Source organism: Taudactylus pleione, unplaced genomic scaffold (assembly GCF_031769625.1).
Source record: "Taudactylus pleione unplaced genomic scaffold, aTauple2 ptg000005l, whole genome shotgun sequence".
NCBI classification, from domain to species: Eukaryota; Metazoa; Chordata; class Amphibia; order Anura; family Myobatrachidae; genus Taudactylus; species Taudactylus pleione.
Window position 1 is genome coordinate 25,680,380 of NW_028284408.1, and position 19,595 is coordinate 25,699,974.

Consider the following 19,595-nt stretch of genomic DNA (forward strand, 5'->3'; position numbering starts at 1 on the left):
TAATACCGATTCCCTTTCAAAGATATCTTTCAATTAAGTCATCCTGCCAAATCTCTGAACAGGCAAAGTTCACAATATCGCCCAGATTGGCCTGCATGTACGAACGATCATAGATATCGTTATCGTTCATGCGGGAACGCGCATCGTTTGTCGTTTACAGCAGGGGTCTTCAACTTTTGGCCCTCCAGCTGCTGTGGAACAACACATCCCAGCATGCCCTGCCACCGTTTTGATATAACAGCATGCTAAAACTGTGGCAGGGCATCCTGGGATCTGTAGTTCCACAGCAGCTGGTGGGCCAAAGGTTGAAGACCCATGGTTTACTGCATAAAAATGAGTTATATGAATGATATATCGTTGAACGATAACGTTATCGTTCATATCGTTCATAGATATCTTACTGTTTGTATGCACCTTTAGTCTAATTATCAGCTTTATGACCAGCCAAGCTTCGCCCACATCACCAGCACTCATGAAATAAAATACAGGTGAAACTCTGTAGGTCATAACCTCTTAGTAATAAATAAAAGTTGATGAAGCTTTGTGGCGCATAAAGCAGAGAATGAGAACTGGAGCTGATGTTGCATAATATAGAGAAAAGGGCTAATAATACATAAAGCTGGAAATAGCCTGGGCCACAGATGAAGGCTTGGTGGACCGCTGGCAGCCAATAGCCTACTGTTGCTTACCCAGGGGCATATCTATAATGGGTGCAGGGTGTGCGGGGAACAGGGTCCCACGTCGGCGCTGGCCTCAGGCGCTGTAAAACGACTAGAAAATGGCCACGGCAGCAATTTTCCCGTCATTTGCGCATGCGCAGTACAGGGAAAATGGCCATTGTGGCTTTTTTCACGGTGATCTGTGCATACACTTTAGGATCTGGGCACACTCTAGTGCCCAGAGTCTATAACTCCGGCGCTGGCCGCGAACAGCTCCTCCTCTCTAGAAACGTCCCTGTGCTTAACACTGCATTTGTTTTTCTAATTTGTGTTTTGTGAAGATAAGGACATTCATGGAGTGATAACGCTTTGTGTGGGATCAGGATATGCCTTAAATTGACCAAGAAGGGCAGATCTGGACACTTGTCCTGAATGGAGAGAGGACAGATTTGTCATACTCATGTCCAGTTTGTTCACACACATATATGGTCAAATTAGATTGATTCTATGGTCACAACTAGTATGCTCATACAATGCACATGTCTGGTAAGATTAAGAAAACAAGTTCATTTGTTGTCAAAATTGCAGTTTTCATCGGCAACTTTATTGAGTGACTATGGTGGAAATAAGTTACAGAGAGAACGTTCAGGAACTGTAACCCAGGGAGTTCTCATCTGTACTGCCACCTGAGGATCCCCTTCCTATTTTTATTTTGCATAAATAAAACAATTATTTGTATTAGGCAGGTGGCAGATGTTCCCCAAGGTTGGCAGTATTTATCATCAATTGTTATTTTAAAACAAAATATATAATAGTAAAATTATGCTTAATATGTGTGAATATTCCATGTGTTCTTTTTATGTTTTCCTTATGTGCATTTTAGAGTTTTTCTTTGAATGAATTATGAGACTGTGGTGATGTTAGGAATATATTTATTACATATGTCTCTGTGGTACATTAGAAAGTTACAAATACATTGGCACACATACACCTAAATTTGTTTTCCCATAATAAAGTGCTTATGCAAGATGCGAGTAAATTAATTAAAAATATACGTTCAGGTCTGATCTCCTAGTATGTGTGAGATACAATGCAAGGCATATTGTGCGCCTAGCCTGCATTTACTAGGAATACCTGCCTGCTGGGGTCCTCCCATCGGAGAGACTTTGTACCACTACAGAGATGCCGTTATTTTGACAGACCCACATGCTTGCTAGTTGCTACCCATACTGAAACAGTTGCGCAAAATATGTCTGCAACTTTCTAAATTACAGCAAAAGAGAAAGAGAAAAAGAAGACTCTTGTGTGGGGACACTCAAAATTATTATTATAGATCGAACAGACTAACTAGACATAAAATTGGTACCTTGGTGAGATAAAACTTTACCTCTAACTGGTACCGGGATCAACACACAGTTAAACAATGTATTACATTAAAATTATTTAATCCAGTGATATCAAGCTAATCAATGTGACATGTCTACATGTCTACATGGTAACGATCAATTATACTATGGATCTCCCACAACATGCATGTATGGATATGTAGGCCGCTATTAAGTCCCATATGTCAGAAGACCTTTTATCTTATTATGAATATTCAGTGATAGTTCCTCAGTCTTAATAATACTATATCATGTATGGTGCCGCCCCCAGCACCTATGCCAGCCCCAGCTGCCGCCACCCCCTATGCAGTTCCATTTATACAATGCCCCCAGTAGTGGTCCCCCTATGCAGTGCTCTCAGTAGAGGTCCGCCTATGTAGTACCCCCCAGTAGTGGTCCCCGTGTGCAGTGCCCTCAGTAGAGGTCCACCTATGTAGTGCCCCCCAGTAATGGTCCCCGTGTGCAGTGCCACCAGTAGTGGTCCCCCTATGCAGTACCTTTAGTAGTGGACTCCCTATGCTGTGCCCCCAGTAGTAAGGCCCCTGTAGTGCCCCAATAGTAAGGCCCCTGTAGTGCCCCCATATGATGCCCCCTGTAGTATGCCCCCTATAATGCCACCAGTAGTAAGCCCCCAGTAGTAAGCCCCCTGTAATAAGCCCCCTGTAGTGCCCCCTGTAGTAATCCCCCAGTAGTAACCCCCCTGTAATAAGCTCCCAGTAGTAAGCCCCCTGTAGTGCCCCCAGCAGTAAGCCCCCTGTAATAAGCCCCCTGTTGTGCCCCCAGTAGTAAGCCCCTTGTAATGCCCCTGTAATGTCACCCCAGTAGTAAACCCCCTGTAATAAACAGCAGCCCCCTGTAATGTCCCCAGTAGTGCCCCCCCCTCCCCGTACACACACACATACAAAAAATACTTACCTTAAACCCCGCTCCAGTGCCTGCTGCCGTCCGTCCCTGGCGCCCGCTCCTCGGAACTATGGGAGTGACGTCATGACGTCACTCCCATAGTGCACTGCGGGACCCGAAAGCCGGAGCTCAGGAGTGAGCTCCTTCGTCCCGGCTACCGCCGGGGGGAGAGAAGGAGCCGGGCGCCCGCTGGTAACACACTCAGCGGGCGCCCGGCAAATGGAGGGTGCAGGGGGTGCAACCGCACTTTCCCTAGTTACGCCACTGGAGGTGGAGTGCCGATCAGCGGCGCGCCTTCTCCTGGTGACAATGGAGCCAGGTGCCCCCTTCAGGGCTGGCGCCCGGCGGCAAATGACTCCATTGTCTCCGGGAGTTCTGCCACTGTGTGTATCCACCTTTACAGTACAAAACATTGCAGAACAATCACAAGGTTTATAAACAGTGCTGCATCAGCAGTCATAAGACCCAGATAAGCAGCGGGACAGCTGAATCCAAAGGTTTAGTGCCATTGCGAGATGGTAAGGAAAAGCACAAAAGGGAAAAGGGCCCTGCTCGTGAGAGGGATTTGTACTATATTTCTATTCTGACATATATTGTCAGGATTAAGGACAAGCAAATATTGGTAAAATTTAGTGTGATTTTTTTTTATCAAAGTGCAAAGTTCTAGCCATACAAACTGCATTGTGTTTGTATGTTTACATTTGACAAAATGTATAGACTACATGAATAAGGCTAGCCAGGGCCAGTGAGAAATCGGGTAGGCTTGGGTACTGATGGGACGTGGCCACTGGAGGGGATGTGTATGTCCTGTCATGATGTATAAGTGGTAGTGCGCACACTGGAGGGGGAGTGGTCTCAGCATATCATGCATAGGGGCTTGGTTACGCCACCCCTGAAGTACTAACCAATACAGAGGCTCAGGCGATTTGCACACGCCCCCCTCCCGGTCCCCCTGAAGACAAACTCCATCATGTGAACATGTAAAAATTTCCATAAATGCTGAAGAGTTTGAAAATTTTACTCATCTCTATTTAAGATATGTTTTAACTCCAACAATTGCTCATGGCAAAGATCTGCGTACACCAATGTGAATAACTTTGCCAGTCTTACATGACCGTTTGTGCATTCACGGCCTGGTGCAGAGTTGGGTGCATTTTACATAGAAAAACACAGATGTAAAATGCATCCAAAAAAAGAAGCAATTCCGTGTGTATGATTAGCCTTAGTTTGCACCAGTAGAAAACACTAGGATTAACTAAAGCATAGCGGTGTGGCTTAGCAGCGTTAGTAGTAAATGCTGAAAGTCACATTAACTAATTTCTGCCCAATATACAGTAATACTGTAATGATGTGTCTTATACATATATACTAACTTGTGGGTTCTATTCTCACTACGGCTCTAACTGTGTGGAGTTTGTATATTCTCCCTGTGCTGTGTGGATTTCCTCCAGGTGCTCTGGTTTCCTCTCACACCTCCAAAAATTACTGGTAGTTTAATTGGTCCCCAACAAAAAAAAAAAATTAACCCTAGTTTGTATGTGTGTGAGCATGTCGTAGGGAATATAGGACCAGATTCAGAGCCGCTCGCTGCTGGCGAGCGCTCGCTCTGAATCAGGGCGAGGATTTAAAAAAATTTTTTTTTACCAGACCGCTCGCTAAGCTGTGGGTGACCACCCACAGCATTGGCAAGCGGCCTGGAGATGGTCGTGATAATCATGACCATCGGGCTTGCGACTAGACCTTGTGGGAATGCCTGCGTTTGCTCAACCCCCCCCCCCCTACCCACCTAGAAAATGGAGTGAGCTGTCAATCAACATAGACACCCACCCCGTCTGTAGCGAGCCCCGGAGCGACTGAACTTCAGTTGCTCGCTAGGGCTCGCGCATGCGCACGCCAGACGCAGGGGGTAAACATCGACCCGCTTGCGAGCACTGTGCCCTTGCGAGTGGGTCTGAATCAGGCCCATAAATTGTAAGCTCCACTTGGGCAGGGAGTGATGTGAATGTCCAAATATTCTCTGTAAATGCTGCAGAATATGTGTGCGCTATATAAATAACTGGTAATAAATAAATTATAATAAATAAGGTAGAACAGTGCCTGGACAGTGTTCTTCATCAGATGCAACAAATTCCACAGTGTCTGACAGTCAACATGACTTCTAAGTAAACAAAATAGCAAAACGTGACAGCAGAAACAAATGGCGCATATACAAGTACAAATTTTTGTATGTGCAAGTTAAACATAAGTTAACATCAAAATACATAGGAGTTTAATGACAAAGGTAGGGGAGCAAGCATAGTTATATAGGAGGGTGGAGAGGCAGGCAGTAGTGACAGGCAGTAGGGGCAGGCAGCAGTGACAGGCAGTAGTGACAGGCAGCAGTGACAGGCAGTAGGGGCAGGCAGCAGTGACAGGCAGTAGGGGCAGGCAGCAGTGACAGGCAGTAGGGGCAGGCAGCAGTGACAGGCAGCAGGGGCAGGCAGCAGTGACAGGCAGTAGGGGCAGGCAGCAGTGACAGGCAGAAGGGGCAGGCAGTAGTGATAGGTAGCAGGGACAGGCAGCAGTGACAGGCAGCAGTGGCAGGCTGTAGCAGTAGTAGTGGCACATACGTAAAACAACTGGGGGTGACAAAACTACTTTTCTAGTTTACACTGATCAATTTGATGTGCGACATTTGTACATCTGTGTGGGACTGAGGGCCTGATTCAGAGCCGGACGCTATTTGCGTTCGCTCGTCCAGAAAAAGGGGTTGGCTATTTAAATTGACCGTTCGCTCTTTGCGGTCTGTTGACGCCTCTATGTCTGAACAAGCGAACGAAACATGCGGACGTTTTTTTGTAAAAAACGCCCCCTGGCCGCTCGCATCATACGTCATCTCCGCTATTTATTAGATTAATCGAGTACATCGAAAGGCGTCTGAACTGCTCGCAGTGCTTGTGGTTGGATTTTCCTACCGCAATCATGCGAACAGTTCAGGCTAAGAAACAACCAAGTGACGTGGCCAATTACGCTGCTTTGTTAATTATGCACACCCTTAAAACGCCCGTTTTGACCTTTTGGCACGCCTGTGTTCGGATCTCCACTCCCCGTTTTCAAGCACCTTCCCCTGTTTCCACCCACAAACGCCTCATCCTGTCACCCAAATTAGCAGGCACTCGCAATTTTGCGAGCACACAATTTCCGACCGCAATGAATGGTTCGCGCATGCGTTCTAAAACCCATGCGCATGCGCAGATGTGCGAACATCGCTAGAAGTGAACGAGCGGCCGCTTACGAGCGGCTCTGAATCAGGCCCTGAATCTGTGTAAGAAGTGCTCTGATGCCGCAGCTTTTTCTCACTCCAAGTTTTGCTTCATCTGCACCTTTTACATACAGTATTTAGAAATGAATTCCTGTGTGTTTAAAGTCGCAGCCCAGCTTCTCTAGTACACTTTGGGCAGGTTCAATTACCAGCGGTAACACTCCAGGTTTAATGCCCAGAGTTATTCAATTATTAGTCAATTTTCCCATACGGTGAACCCATGAGTAACACACGTTAACCCATGGATTCATCATTAAGTGTGGAAATGTATGGGTTACTCTGCGCATTACGCCACTGAGGGTGCATTTAACACAGAATTTTCCTTGCAGCTAATGAGGCTGCAAAGAAACCTTCTGGGGCTGAAAGCGCAGGATAGCAAGACTTGATTGACTAGTTCAGGGCTGACAATTAAACCCCGCAGCTAATTGAATCTGCCACTGGTGGTGTTCTGCTGTGTCTGCGATGCGAATAAGATACAAACTTTAAAGAAAAGTACGGAATGCTACACCTCTTGGACGGTCTCAGTCGCATCGGGCATCTTGCGCCGTATTTCGTATAGATGCTGTTGAAGCTGTACAGCTCTACTATGAATGCTCCAGGGAGACTTCAATCCCTCACCAAGATGGTCGCCGTGTATAGTTCTGCACATGCGCGGCGCCATCTTGTCACTGTGTTAGAGTGCCACAGTGAGAGACAGATGTCTTCCTCAGAGACCCTGCAATCACTGCCTATTCAACCCTAAAAATGCTGATACCGCTTGCATCCTGCACTGCTAGCCACATAAAGTCACTGACTGCTCAAACTCTTCTCCATGCAACAAGTCTGTGTATGCATAACTGTGAGTACAGTTGCATATTCATATTGCCACTAAATAACCCACCCCAATGGTTAAGTGATGAACTGTTTGTTGTTTCAGGGGATCCACTGGTGTGTACATACACTCTGCCATCTATACACACATATTCCAAAAGACACTAGGGGGTCTATTTACTAAGCTTTGTCAGGAGATAAAGTGAGCGGTGATAAGGTGCCAGCCAATCAGCTCCTAACTGCCTTACCTCCGTTCACTTCATCTCCTAACACAGCTTAGTAAATAGACCCCTAGGTGTATTAGGACACATCTGTATCATACTTACCAACATTCTTCTGCAGCTTTCCAGGAGCAGCAGGAGGGAACCTGCTGCTCTCCTCTTCGGGGGGCGGGGCCAAACGATAGACACAATTAGGCCCCGCCCCTTTACAGAAAACACTCGCGATTTACGGGTCCGTGAGGAGGGGGCAGGGCTAAATGACGCGCTTTGCACCATCATATAAATAGTTTTTACCATCAAATTCTTTTGATGCAATGGTTAGTTACCATTGCATCAAAAGTTTCAATGGTGGAAGCACAGATATCATTTGATGGTGGACTTCCAATGTCCATCCCTAACACAAAGAAAATTCACAATGCCTTGCACCTTGCCCGTCCCATTTGATCATGCAGTAGTATCATTAAGCTTCACCCCTATCGTACTATCATACACTCTCCTAGCTATGAATAAGTAGGTAATTGTGCTTCCATGTAAACAAAAATTCTAAACAATTTATTAAACTTTTACCAGACTCAAAACATATTTTACTAATGGACATGCAAATTCAGTGGTCTGCAAAGGTGAGAATATCATTGCTGATTGGTTTCTATGATTTACAAATTTAGTAAATAAACATCACTATCTCCTATTTGCTTCTATATATAACATTAGTATTGCTGAAAATATAAATTCTTATTTTTTACAGCTATGGCAATGCAATAGGCAATAGGCACAAATCACAAGTAATAATAATAAGCAAGCACAAAAAATAAGGAGAAAGTGCAATCATTGTTACAAAATCCCCACATTAATGGCTACTTTCTCCCGGTACTTTTGGAACAATCCCAACCCTTCTATTATCACAAGGCAGCCTGAAAGCATATTGAACTATAGCCAATAAGGATAGAGCTAGGAAAGCATAGTATATAAAATAGAATAGAGGCATACTATTTACAGCTGTGTCTGCTGGGAAATTCCCAAGTACAAGCAGTACGAGATTCTAAGTAGGGATCTTGGGTAACTGCGCTGCTTTTAGTGTAACAGGCAAAAATTATCTTGAAGTTTAACCCATTCTCTGTAGCTGTATCTCACCAAAAAACATTTGTATCTAATGATGATGAATTTTTGGTGACAAAATTATCCAATATTTGGCCAGAAATCAGAATTCAGGATATATGTCCACAAACTTGCATTGGCACAAATTAATGCTGAAAACTAACAACTTAATTAATATGTGAAACTAGAGCTATTTCAATATTATTTGTGTTAGACCCTCATTTTTGCATTTATAATTGGTGAATTATTAATTTTCCCCTCTCTAATAGACATGCTAATAGACATGCTCCCCACATCCTTGGCCAAACTACTGAGGACCTGTGCACCTAACAGTATATATGAAGAGTGGAAAAGCTGACATATCATAATGCTGCTAGAACAGTTAGTAGGGCCACTGGATCCCGCAACAGTGAAAGCCTCGGGAAGCAGTCGGGAAGCCAACAGAAGGAATCCCGACCGCCGGCTTCCCGACTGTCTAATCCCAGCAAGGGTTAAATGACAGGCGTCGAGCTCCTGACGCCTGTCATTTTACCTACGCTGGGAGACTGACGCCCAGCTTCCCGATCGAAGGTAAGCCGGGCGCAGACAGCCGCGGGCTGGAGTGTTAGGTTAGGGGCACCCGGGGGGGTGCCTAATCCTAAGTCCCCCCCGGGAGCCCCTAACCTTAGGGTTAGGCTAGAGGAAGGTTGTGTTAGGCACCCCCGGGGGGAGGTTAGGGTTAGGCACCTCTCCCCCCCGGGAGACTTAGGTTTCGGCAGCGGGGAAGGGGGGGTTAGGTTTAGGCACTTGAGAGGGGAGGTTAGGGTTAGGCACCCCTAAGGGAGGGTTAGGGTTATGGGGGGGTTAGGTTCCTTTATATTTACCATTAGCGCAGTCAGGTTCTTCACCTCTGCCGGGCTTCCGCTGTCGGGTAAATCATACCTAACCCAAAGCCTCTCCCAGTAGAGCTGTGTTTCTCAACATTCAGCCATCAGATTGTTTACCTATATCGTACTGTAAATTAAGATTTCTTAACGTTTTATCACTAATGTTTCACAAATAGATATTTGTTAAATTGAAAGATCTTTTTATTGAATGATCTGTATACATATGTAATGGTAGTTATATTTGAGACTGAGTATTGCCTCATTCAGTCGGCTCCACATTAAGCGATACAATTGTTTTCAAGTAATGGTCAGTCATATGGTCAAACTCGGCAAATCACTTTTCTGAACAATATTATGGATTACTTCAATTTGCATTAAAATTATTCATGCGGCTCATACATAGCCATAATTGTACATTCTTATATAATATTATTGCAGTGCAAATAAAAATCAATTCATGTGAGTACCTTCAGAATAGTATTATAAATGATCACTACTTATATATTGGAGATGTGTGCGCACCCCCATGTTTTGGTTTTGGCAAGAAAACAACCTCAAATGTTATGGTTTTGGTTTTGCCAAAATCACCATCAAGTGTTTTGGTTCTATCTTGTTTTGATTTAGGATATCTCTAAAAGAGAATTGTTTTTTAAATAACAGTTCCAAACTTACAGCACACCCGAGCTGGGACTGGGGTTCTACTCGGAACCCCAAAAGTGACCTGAGCTGGGACTTGGGTTCTACTTGGAACCCCAAAAGTGATCCGAGCTGGGACTTGGGTTCTACTCGGAACCCCAAAAGTGATCTGAGCTGAGACTTGATTCGACTCGGCATCCCAAAGTCCGGTTTTCAGCAAAACCAAACCACACATCTCTATTATATATGTTTTATAGCTATCCCATCAGATATACACTGTAAATATGTTTTACCTAAACAGTAACCAGTTATTATAGGGATAATATATACTCATAAGTGTAAGTAAAATAGATATTAGAAGACACAGAAGAGTTTTGCGATCATATAAAATCTCAGGTACTACAGACTTTTGTACAGTAATTTGAGATTTCCATAACTTATTTATAAGAGGTGGGCATTATTGACATAATACACAAGTTTTCTTTAGTAAGTAATTACATTATAATTTGGATTTACAAGAGATGACAACAGTACTCATTGATGTTTTTTATTATATTTACTGGTGTTTATACATATATGAACATTAGAATTGTATATTATATTGGAATAAATGGAATTACACCTTGAATCTGTCTGAGGTACCTATGGAAGATCATGAAGCAAAAGTTGGGTAACCCTGGCATAAAGAATAAGATATCCTGTTTATTCAACAATAACAACTTCTATACCATCCACTATTTGGTGGAAAACATCTTCTCTTATTGCCAAACATAGCAGTGTCTTCTCTGTAGGATGGCTGACCTTTATACACCTGTATAATTACCATATTTATAAATAATCAGTCAGAAACACTCTCCACTGAATACTTTGTCCCGATATACAGTAGGTACTCACACTCTGTTCTCCTTTCCACCAGGTTTTCGGGAGAGCGCCTTTGCCTATTCGTTACTGGCAGCAGGCGTCATGCATTCAGTCGCCACAGCTTGTAGTCTGGGCAAGCTGCAGGGTTGTGGGTGTGAATGGAAGCGCCGGGGAACTGAGGAGAAGATACGTATGAAGCTGAACCAGTTGCAGCTCCAAGCTTTATCCAAGGTGAGGGATCTCCCCAGAGACTTGACCCCACTGCTCCGGGAGACCCCTGAGCCCAGTGCCCAGGATACATGGGAATGGGGCGGCTGCAAGCATGAGTTGGAATTTGGAGAAAAATTTTCCAGGGATTTTCTGGACTCCAGGGAGTCACCAAGAGATATCCAAGCAAGAATGAGGATACATAATAACCGCGTGGGGAGGCAGGTACTGAATTCACAACAGCATATGAAGGACATTTTATTTAATGAGGACAAATGCAAATATGGAACTATATATTGGTGACTAATAAAATAATGGTATTATATTATATGCATTAATTTACAAGTGCATGTGGACTTGGAGAAAGTGCCAAAGACTTTTTCAGGCTTTGATAACTGAATCGCCAATGTGTTCGAGGATTAATGGGTTTATAAACCTTCTATCTACTGATGGGCGTGTCTCTCATGTCAATCACATAACCAATAACATTAACTTTGATATAACTTACTGTAAAACGAACACACGCACACAAAGTTTAGGGAGGTCAGAGCGGCAAGGGTGATCCCTAGCAACGGTGCGGGGGGGGGGGGGTAATGGTGCCTGGTGGATCTATGTACACAGGAGCAAAAGAAGAAAGATAGTAAGAGCAGAAAGGCAGACAGGAATGAATATGGAAGAAATAAAAATATGATATGGAGAAGAAGATCCAAGAGAATGAAAACAAAACAATCAGAAGAACAATTAGTATTTGTCACAGACACTTCCCTATTAAGATCCACTGAGAGAGAGGCTTAAGCCCAGTCAGGCCCACCAAGAGCAGCGGCAGGCCCGGGTAACATGGGGCGTGGCCTAATCATGGGAGGCGTGTCCACGCTCCCTTCCCGAAAAAATTAAAAAGCGGCGCTGCGGGCTGGGGAGGGTGGGCGCTCTGAGCCCCCTCAGCCCTGCTCAAAGCCAGGGGGGGGCACGATCAGTGTGATCGCTCCCCCCCACAGGCGTAGGAGACTGCAGTGGCTGCTGCTCAGCAGCCACGAGCAGTCTCCCACTGCAGCTCAGCTGGGCTGCTGTGAGGGAGGGGGGGGCGGCGCCGGCCCCGGGCCCCCGCCGGGCCCCTCAGGAAGCACGGGCAATCTGTACCCACTTCCCCCCCCCTCTCAGTGCCCCTGTGCCCAGTAAAGCAACAGATCTGTTAACCCACCCCTTTATAAATCTGATAATATGTGATTGGCACTTGTGGTTTAAGCCAGCATATGCTGCCCTCCGTTTTTCTAATGGACCTTCTGACTGATTATTTATTAAAAGTAATAAGGTTTTTTTCTCATATATGATAGACATATATTATAAAAAAAACAACATCTATATATATAATATATAAACTCAAATGTCCAGACTGACTCATCAACGCCTCGCCCAAACCCCTGGACCTAGGAATATAAAAATCGGGGAGTAAATACCCTCCATGACATAGGTGCCGACTAAGAAGGGATTTTTCGAAATTCGACTCCTAAGGGGGTGAAAAAGGCTAAAATGTTTAATCCCCTGTGCAATGTCCTGCCTGACTGACTCATAGTGGCTGCAGCACAGTTCATAGTCATACACCAACTGTCACCCCAACTGTTGCCAAACATCACTGGCAGTTGGTGCGGCTCCCCTATTTGAATAGTGAGGGAAGGGAATGTGTTACCACAGAGGCAGTGATGTATTACTATAGAGGTGAAGGATTAATGTGTTACTGGAGTGGTGAGATGGAAATGGAAACAGTAAATATCTTAAGGCCCCCCACACATCGTGCGATATAGCAGCCGATCCAACGGATTGGTACAATATCGCTGCTATATCGTTCTCTCCGTGGGCATGATAACGGCCAGTGCACGCTCCCGTGCGGTCGTACATCGCACCTCCAGATCTTACTGCTTTGTTCACTTGATCTGGGGATGCGATGTACGATCCCATGCAGCGCTATACGGGTATGGGAGGGTGTTGCCGGCATATCGGGCGGTCGGGCAGCGGATTTCTCCGTGTGTGGAGACCGCCCGATATGTCAGACATCGGATCGTCCCTTGCGTCGCAAGGTGCATATATCGCACCATGTATGGGCGGCATAAGGTCTACCCAGGTGAAACGGGTACAACAGCTAGTACTATATAATAGTATATATACAGGTAATACTATGTACATAATGCTCCAGGAAAAGTGGCAATAATAAATTTGCAGTTATTGATTCCATGGAAGAAGCAATCATTTATAGGCACTTAAAGGTCCACCAATTGAACTTAGCTTGTAATTGACTTTTGGGAGTAAACATATTAGGGTGTGATTTTTGCAATAACTTCAGAGTCGCTGAAAATCAACTTTGCCATTCCAAGTCACCATATTTAATAACTAGCAATTTTTAGGGTGAAAAGCCATAGCTTGCTGGTGGTTGGGGGTATCTTAGCATGTTTAAAAAAAGTATCCTACTGTACCTTGGTGTTGAATAGGCCAGCACTATTCAACACCAGGTCCGCTGCACAGTGGTACTTAACTCTGACCCTCAATTCACCCTCATCAAGTCATGTTTTGAGGAATTCTGTCTGTGGAAGAAAGTGGGATAACTACTGACCCAGCAAAATAGATTAACTTGTGCATGATTAAAGATCTCCACAAAAGATTACCTTTTTGGGGTACTTGAGAACAGGACTTGAAATCTACTGTTCTAGCACATTCGTTTGTCTGCGCTATATCAGATGATAAATCACTCCGACACGGATTGGAACAATATATCGGCCACATCACTCAGTGTGTACGGCTGATTTCACGCTCCCGTGTATCGTTCGCTGCATTTTCTGATCTACTGTGCATACACGGCAGATCATTGGTCCGACGGCCGACAATACATGGGGGAACGTTATATTGAGCAATCGTACACCAGATTGTGCAGTGTGTACAGACCACCCGATATATTTGTGCCGTTGCTGGGTACCTACATTTTCTAGTGCGTACCCAGCTTAACAGTCAAATTTTATTTTGTAGTAAAAGTAACACAAACTATCATAGACAAAGAATGTATACTGTTAATATTATTAGATTAATTGGGATGTGGCACTGTGTTATGCTAACCACAAATGCTGCAATATTAATGCTGATACTGGGTAATTGGTTCAATATAGTAGAGTGTGGCCTGAAAATGATTGTGCTGCCCTAATAATAAACTGATTAAAGTAATGGATTTCTCATTGAGTATGTTAATAAATGTCAATGGAAGATGCCCACAGATCATATTTTTGTTAGGTTCGGCCCTTATGTGCAGTGGCGTAACTAGGGTGGGTCGAGCAGGGCATGTGCCCTGGGTGCCGTAGCAGGCCCAGTGTGCGGCCAGGGCAGCGTATCCTGAAGTTACCATTATACAGGAAACGTCCCTTGGCAATGTAGCTTCCTGCTCTGTGAGTTCCGGGCCGGCATCTCCTCTAATGTAGCTTCCTGCTCTGTGAGTTCCGGGCCGGCATCTCCTCTAATATAGTTTCCTGCTCTTTGAGTCCTGGGCCGGTATCTCCTCTCGGTGTCTGATCAAATATCCTCCCCTTCAGTCATATTCACATTTTAAAATACAGTCTTAGCTGGGAATAAAAACTGTACACTTATGCTTTGCAGTCAGACAGTTTACCATTGAGCTATCTGCTGTCACAAGGGAAGCCTGTGAATTCTAACTATATAAAGCTACTTTACATTCTCCTTAATTTAAAATACATTCCATGGGTTATATGTACAAAAGTTAGAGTTTTTAGAAGTGGAGATGTTGCCCATAGCAACCAATCAGATTCTACTTAACATTTAACTAGTACCTTCAGGAAGAAAATAACTAGAATCTGATTGGTTGCTATGGGCAACATCTCCACTTCTAAAAACTCTCACTTTAGTAAATATACCCCATAGTTGGGATTTAAACCTGTGACTTCATGCGTTGCAGTCAGTCACCTTATCAATTGAGCCACCTGCTACTATAGAGAAAGCCTGTGAATTCTAACTATATCAAGCTACTACACTTTCTTATTAATTTAAAATACAGTGAGGTAGCAATGTCCATTTTTGACCTGCGCCAAAGGGAGGGGCAACATTTTTCATCTTGCCCTGGGCACCAAATACCCTAGTTACATCTCTGCTTATATGGCCATCTTTAGCCTGTAGAAGTGATGCTGGATCAATTTATGCAGAAAACAACAGCATTGTATAATAATGATATATTATTATGGCTACCTACAGTAATTCCATAGATGTGGCACGCTTTGTGGACAAAATCACCACTTGTTCATGTGGTACTTACCTTGCTTTCATGTAAACTGAGAATTATTTTAAAGCTGTCCTAAATATGGGACCTATGTGCCCAAAAATCTTGCATAAAATGAAATAATAGACATTAACGGGTGTCAATTATGTACAATTTTGCTTTTGACTATTAATAAATAATGAAATTCAATTAGTAAGTTCTTACTGATGGCTACTTTTTGACCTATCTTTCCAGGCGGTGACTGAGAACATGAAGCGCCGCTGTAAGTGTCATGGAACATCTGGAAGTTGCCAGTTTAAGACCTGTTGGCATGTGACTCCTGATTTTCGGGCTGTTAGCACATTGCTACGGGAAAAACTACAGCGTGCTGTCTTTGTGAACTCCCGCAATAAGAACAGTGGGGCCTTCCACCCACGTCTCAACAAAAAGCGGTTGGCTCGAGAACTTGTTTATTTTGAAAAGTCTCCTGACTTCTGTGAGAAAGACCCTCTGGTAGACTCCCCGGGAACCCAAGGGAGAGTTTGCAATAAGACAAGCCACCAGATGGACAGCTGTGCCAGCTTATGTTGTGGACGGGGCCATAATATTCTAATGCAGACAAGACGGGAACGTTGCAACTGCCGCTTTCACTGGTGTTGTTATGTTGTTTGTGAGGAGTGCCGGGTCACACAATGGGTCAATGTGTGCAAGTGAAGAGATATTCCGTTTCCAAACCTTTATTCTCAACAGCAATTAATTTATTCCTCCTTACCACTGTCCAGCATCTGTCCTAAAGTCCCAAAGAACTTACTTTGTGATTCAAACTCATTCCATGTCAAGGGGAATATTATCCAAACTCACACCGCATTAAAAAATGTCTACCAAGTCCTAGCACTAAGTACATTCCAGGAAACTACAAACCTGATGGACAAAGAACCTGTATCTCTGGACCAGTAATTCCAATTAACCATTGGAAAAAAAAGAAACCACTACGCCACATTCTGGCCTAATGGAATTGCAATACATAGTCATACAGCGAAAATAATTGTTATAAAAGGACAGACTATTCCGCAATAAATTTGAAGATGTCCTCTTACCAAAATGTTCTGTTTGGAACTTTGAAATTTGTGGAAGTTTTGTACTGACACCTACACTGAATAACTCAGAGACCTCCATGCTCTGGTCCCTTCTGACTCAATGACAGGTTTATCTCAGGCCACAGAGGATGCAACTAGGAGGTTAATTTATTAGCGTTTGTATACATCTCTTAAATTAAAAAAATACTTTAGCTTACCTTCCATTTAATGTTTGCATTCTTCTCTAACAGTTTCATGCAGAAATGGAAAATGCAATATAAACATGAGAAATGGTTGATTGATTAATTGTCCTGACCAAAGGACAGTCCAGATTTTGTGGATCCAGATGGGGACAGGGTTTGTGGGAAATGTGGTTATGTGGTTGTAACATTGTATTCACTTGTGTTTGTGTGAAATGGGGGCATGGCTTTCATGGATGTTTTTTCCTGGGAAAACATTGTGAGGTATACAGTATGTGTGTGTATCTGTATGTCTGTAAAGGAACTTACACTACGTACAAAGTACACTATAAAGGGAAGCTACACATGGAGTACATTAATTAGAGACAAATGGTGCAATGTAGCACAGGTTGCACCACAAACTTACTGCAGCAAGCCAACTGTGGCACAGTACATTGAGGGTTACATCGCAATGGGGGTAGGCGCTCTAAGGGCGGTATTCAATTAGTTTCGCCTGCCTGACTTTCCAGACTGTTTTGGAGGCGGAAACTTATCATCTGCGCCCCCGCTATTCGCCGTATTCAATTCCAAACCAAGCGAAAATGGCAAACGGCGAAGTCAGAACAGGCGGAAAGTGCTGTCAGAATAGGGTGAATCAGCCTGAACCCCCCCCAAAAAAGATGCAGTAACATTGGGAATCAATGTAGATGTGCCCAAATAGCCCTAATAAAGCTATTTGGGGTACTTAAGTTGTTTCAATAGCTTCTTATTAGTGTCTTTGTACAAGTGGTGAAGAATGGCATTAAGCACTATTTTTGGGTGAAAATAAGTACTCCTGTCAAATTTGGGGTACTTGAAAACGGGTGCTAGTATATTTTTATGTCTCTAAAGTGAACTTTTAAAAAAAGGTGAAAAACTACCCTCATACATGCACCTGCAATCCCGAAAACACTTGGCCCCTTCTTACAGCACCCCAAGAATTCTATTTCGTTAGTTTTTATGCTTGTCCCCCCACTTTGTACTTTTTTGGCCCGAAAATGAAAGTACTTTTTGGGGGTGTTCTTAAGTGTTTCCCCTGGATTTTTGACACAGTTGTCCTTTGGGGGGCTATCCCAAGGGTTCTGAGTGTTCCCCACGTTTGCACCCCAAAATAAAAATTTTGCACTTCTTTTTTCCTGCTATTCTTAGGCGAAACTTTTTCGCCTATTACATTGCATTTACTTCCCTCATAGGCAAAAAACGTCTGGAATTGAATTTGGAGATAAGTTCCGACCACGCAAAAAGCCACGATCCGCGACACTTTTTGGCGAAAAATGGCTTTTTGCTTCTAATTGAATATGGACCTTAACATAGTTGCCTACCCTCCCGCATCCTGCGGGAGACTCCCGGTTCCCCATAGAGTCTCGTGCTGCCCCGAAAAGTAAAAAAAATCCCCCGGATTACCCGACCAATCAGAACAAGGCATACAAATCTGTACTAGTGACTTCCAGCCAATCAACATGCTGCTTTCATTAATGCGCTTTTCTTAGCGCTACCAGCAGTAGCAGCAGTGTAGTACTAGTGACTAACCCTGAAGGTGCTGCTGCTGCCGCCTCCTGTGTGTGCGCGCTGCTCCTAGTGACCCGCCTGCTGGGTGCTGCTGCCTCTCATGTGAGTGCTGCTCTGTGTACATAGCACTGAGTCAGTGGCTCTGCCACGTCTGCCCACCAGCGCACTGCCTGCCCACCACCAGCCAGCGCACTGCCTGCCCACCACCAGCGCACTGCCTGTTCATGGCTCTCCGGAAGGACCAATCTCCCTGCAGCATTACTAGGAGAGGTGAGTGGCTTTCTCCTGGTGCTGTCATGGTGATTAATGTATACATTGTATCAAGCAGCAGGGTTACCTACTTACTTCCTTGTCATGAAGGTAGCGTGCTCATATGGTGCGGTGCTTGTATAGTTAAACACCCCCATAGTCTTGATTATAGCAGGAGTTGATGCCCTGCCTATTACACTGGTGCTTGTACCTACTGTAGGAGGCAGATGCTACACATACTGATATCCATTCATGGGACCTATTAGGTCTATGACAGCTTGTATTTCACAATTGCTGGCTGATCTTGGAAAATATTGACGTCATATAATTCATGCTGCAAATTCTTTTTTTTTTTAAATCAGGTCTCCGGATGTTTTTCCTAAGTTAGCTGTATTATGATTAATTTAAAATTCATTTATACCATATTAGCATACATGGAGAGAGAGAGAGAGTGTGTGTGTGTGTGTGTGTGTGTGTGTGTGTGTGTGTGTGTGTGTGTGTGTGTGTGTGTGTGTGTGTGTGTGTGTGTGTGTGTGTGTGTGTGTGTGTGTGTGTGTTGTACTTTAAAAAAACAAACCTGAGTGCCAATAGTGATGTGGTGGGTGAAGCTAAACACGCCCTTTGGGCCTAGCATTGCACACCCCTTCGCACGGCGCATGCTACTGCTGACTATAATCTCTCTGAATTTACCGTATATACTCGAGTAGAAGTCGACCCGAATATAAGCCGAGGTACCTACATTTACCACAAAAAACTGGGAAAACTTATTGACTCGAGTATAAGCTTAGGGTGGGAAATGCAGCAGCTGGTAGTGCCCCCAGTAGTAATTCCCCCTGGTTGTGCCCCCGTAGTAATCCCCCCTTGTAGTGCCCCCAGTGGTAATCCCCACTTTCAATGCCCCCAGTAGTATTCCCCCCCTGGTAGTGCCCCCAGTGGTAATCCCCCCCTTTTAATGCCCCCCAGTAGAAATCCCCCCCTGGTAGTTCCCCCAGTGATAATCCACCCTTTTAGTGCCCCCTGTAGTAATCCCCCCCTGGTAGTGCCCCCTGTAGTAATCGCCCCCTGGTAGTGCCCCTTGTAGTAATCGCCCCCTGGTAGTGCCCCCAGTAGTCCCCCCCCCCCAGTAGAGAGACGTAATAAAAATAAAAAAATAAACACTTACCTGAAACCCCCGCTCCTGCCGCTAACAGCTCCTCCGGCCGCTTTGCATGGGAGAGACGTCATTACTCATGACGTCTCTCCCATTACCCACTGCGGGAGCCGGAAGATGGCTCCCGCAGTGGGAGCAGCAGCAACCACTGAGAGTCTGACAGACTCTCAGCGGCTGCTGATTACAACAAACACACAGCTGCCGGT

The 19,595-nt window shown here is 44.5% G+C and overlaps 1 protein-coding gene across 4 annotated transcripts in view; it reads left to right on the top strand.

Annotated features, from left to right (window-relative positions):
* The window catches only part of WNT10B (Wnt family member 10B), a 53,833-nt gene extending 37,353 nt beyond the window's left edge, over positions 1–16,480 (top strand). For 3 of the 4 annotated variants that reach the window (XM_088479535.1, XM_088479603.1, XM_088479665.1), the window contains exons 4-5: positions 10,793–11,169; positions 15,443–16,480. In XM_088479535.1, the coding sequence (XP_088335661.1) occupies positions 10,793–11,169; positions 15,443–15,901 (836 nt within the window). In that variant the 3' untranslated portion in view covers positions 15,902–16,480. The remainder of the gene's footprint in view (positions 1–10,792; positions 11,170–15,442) is intronic. The other variant, XM_088479735.1, reaches the window with a different exon arrangement.
* Positions 16,481–19,595: the final 3,115 nt, after the last annotated feature.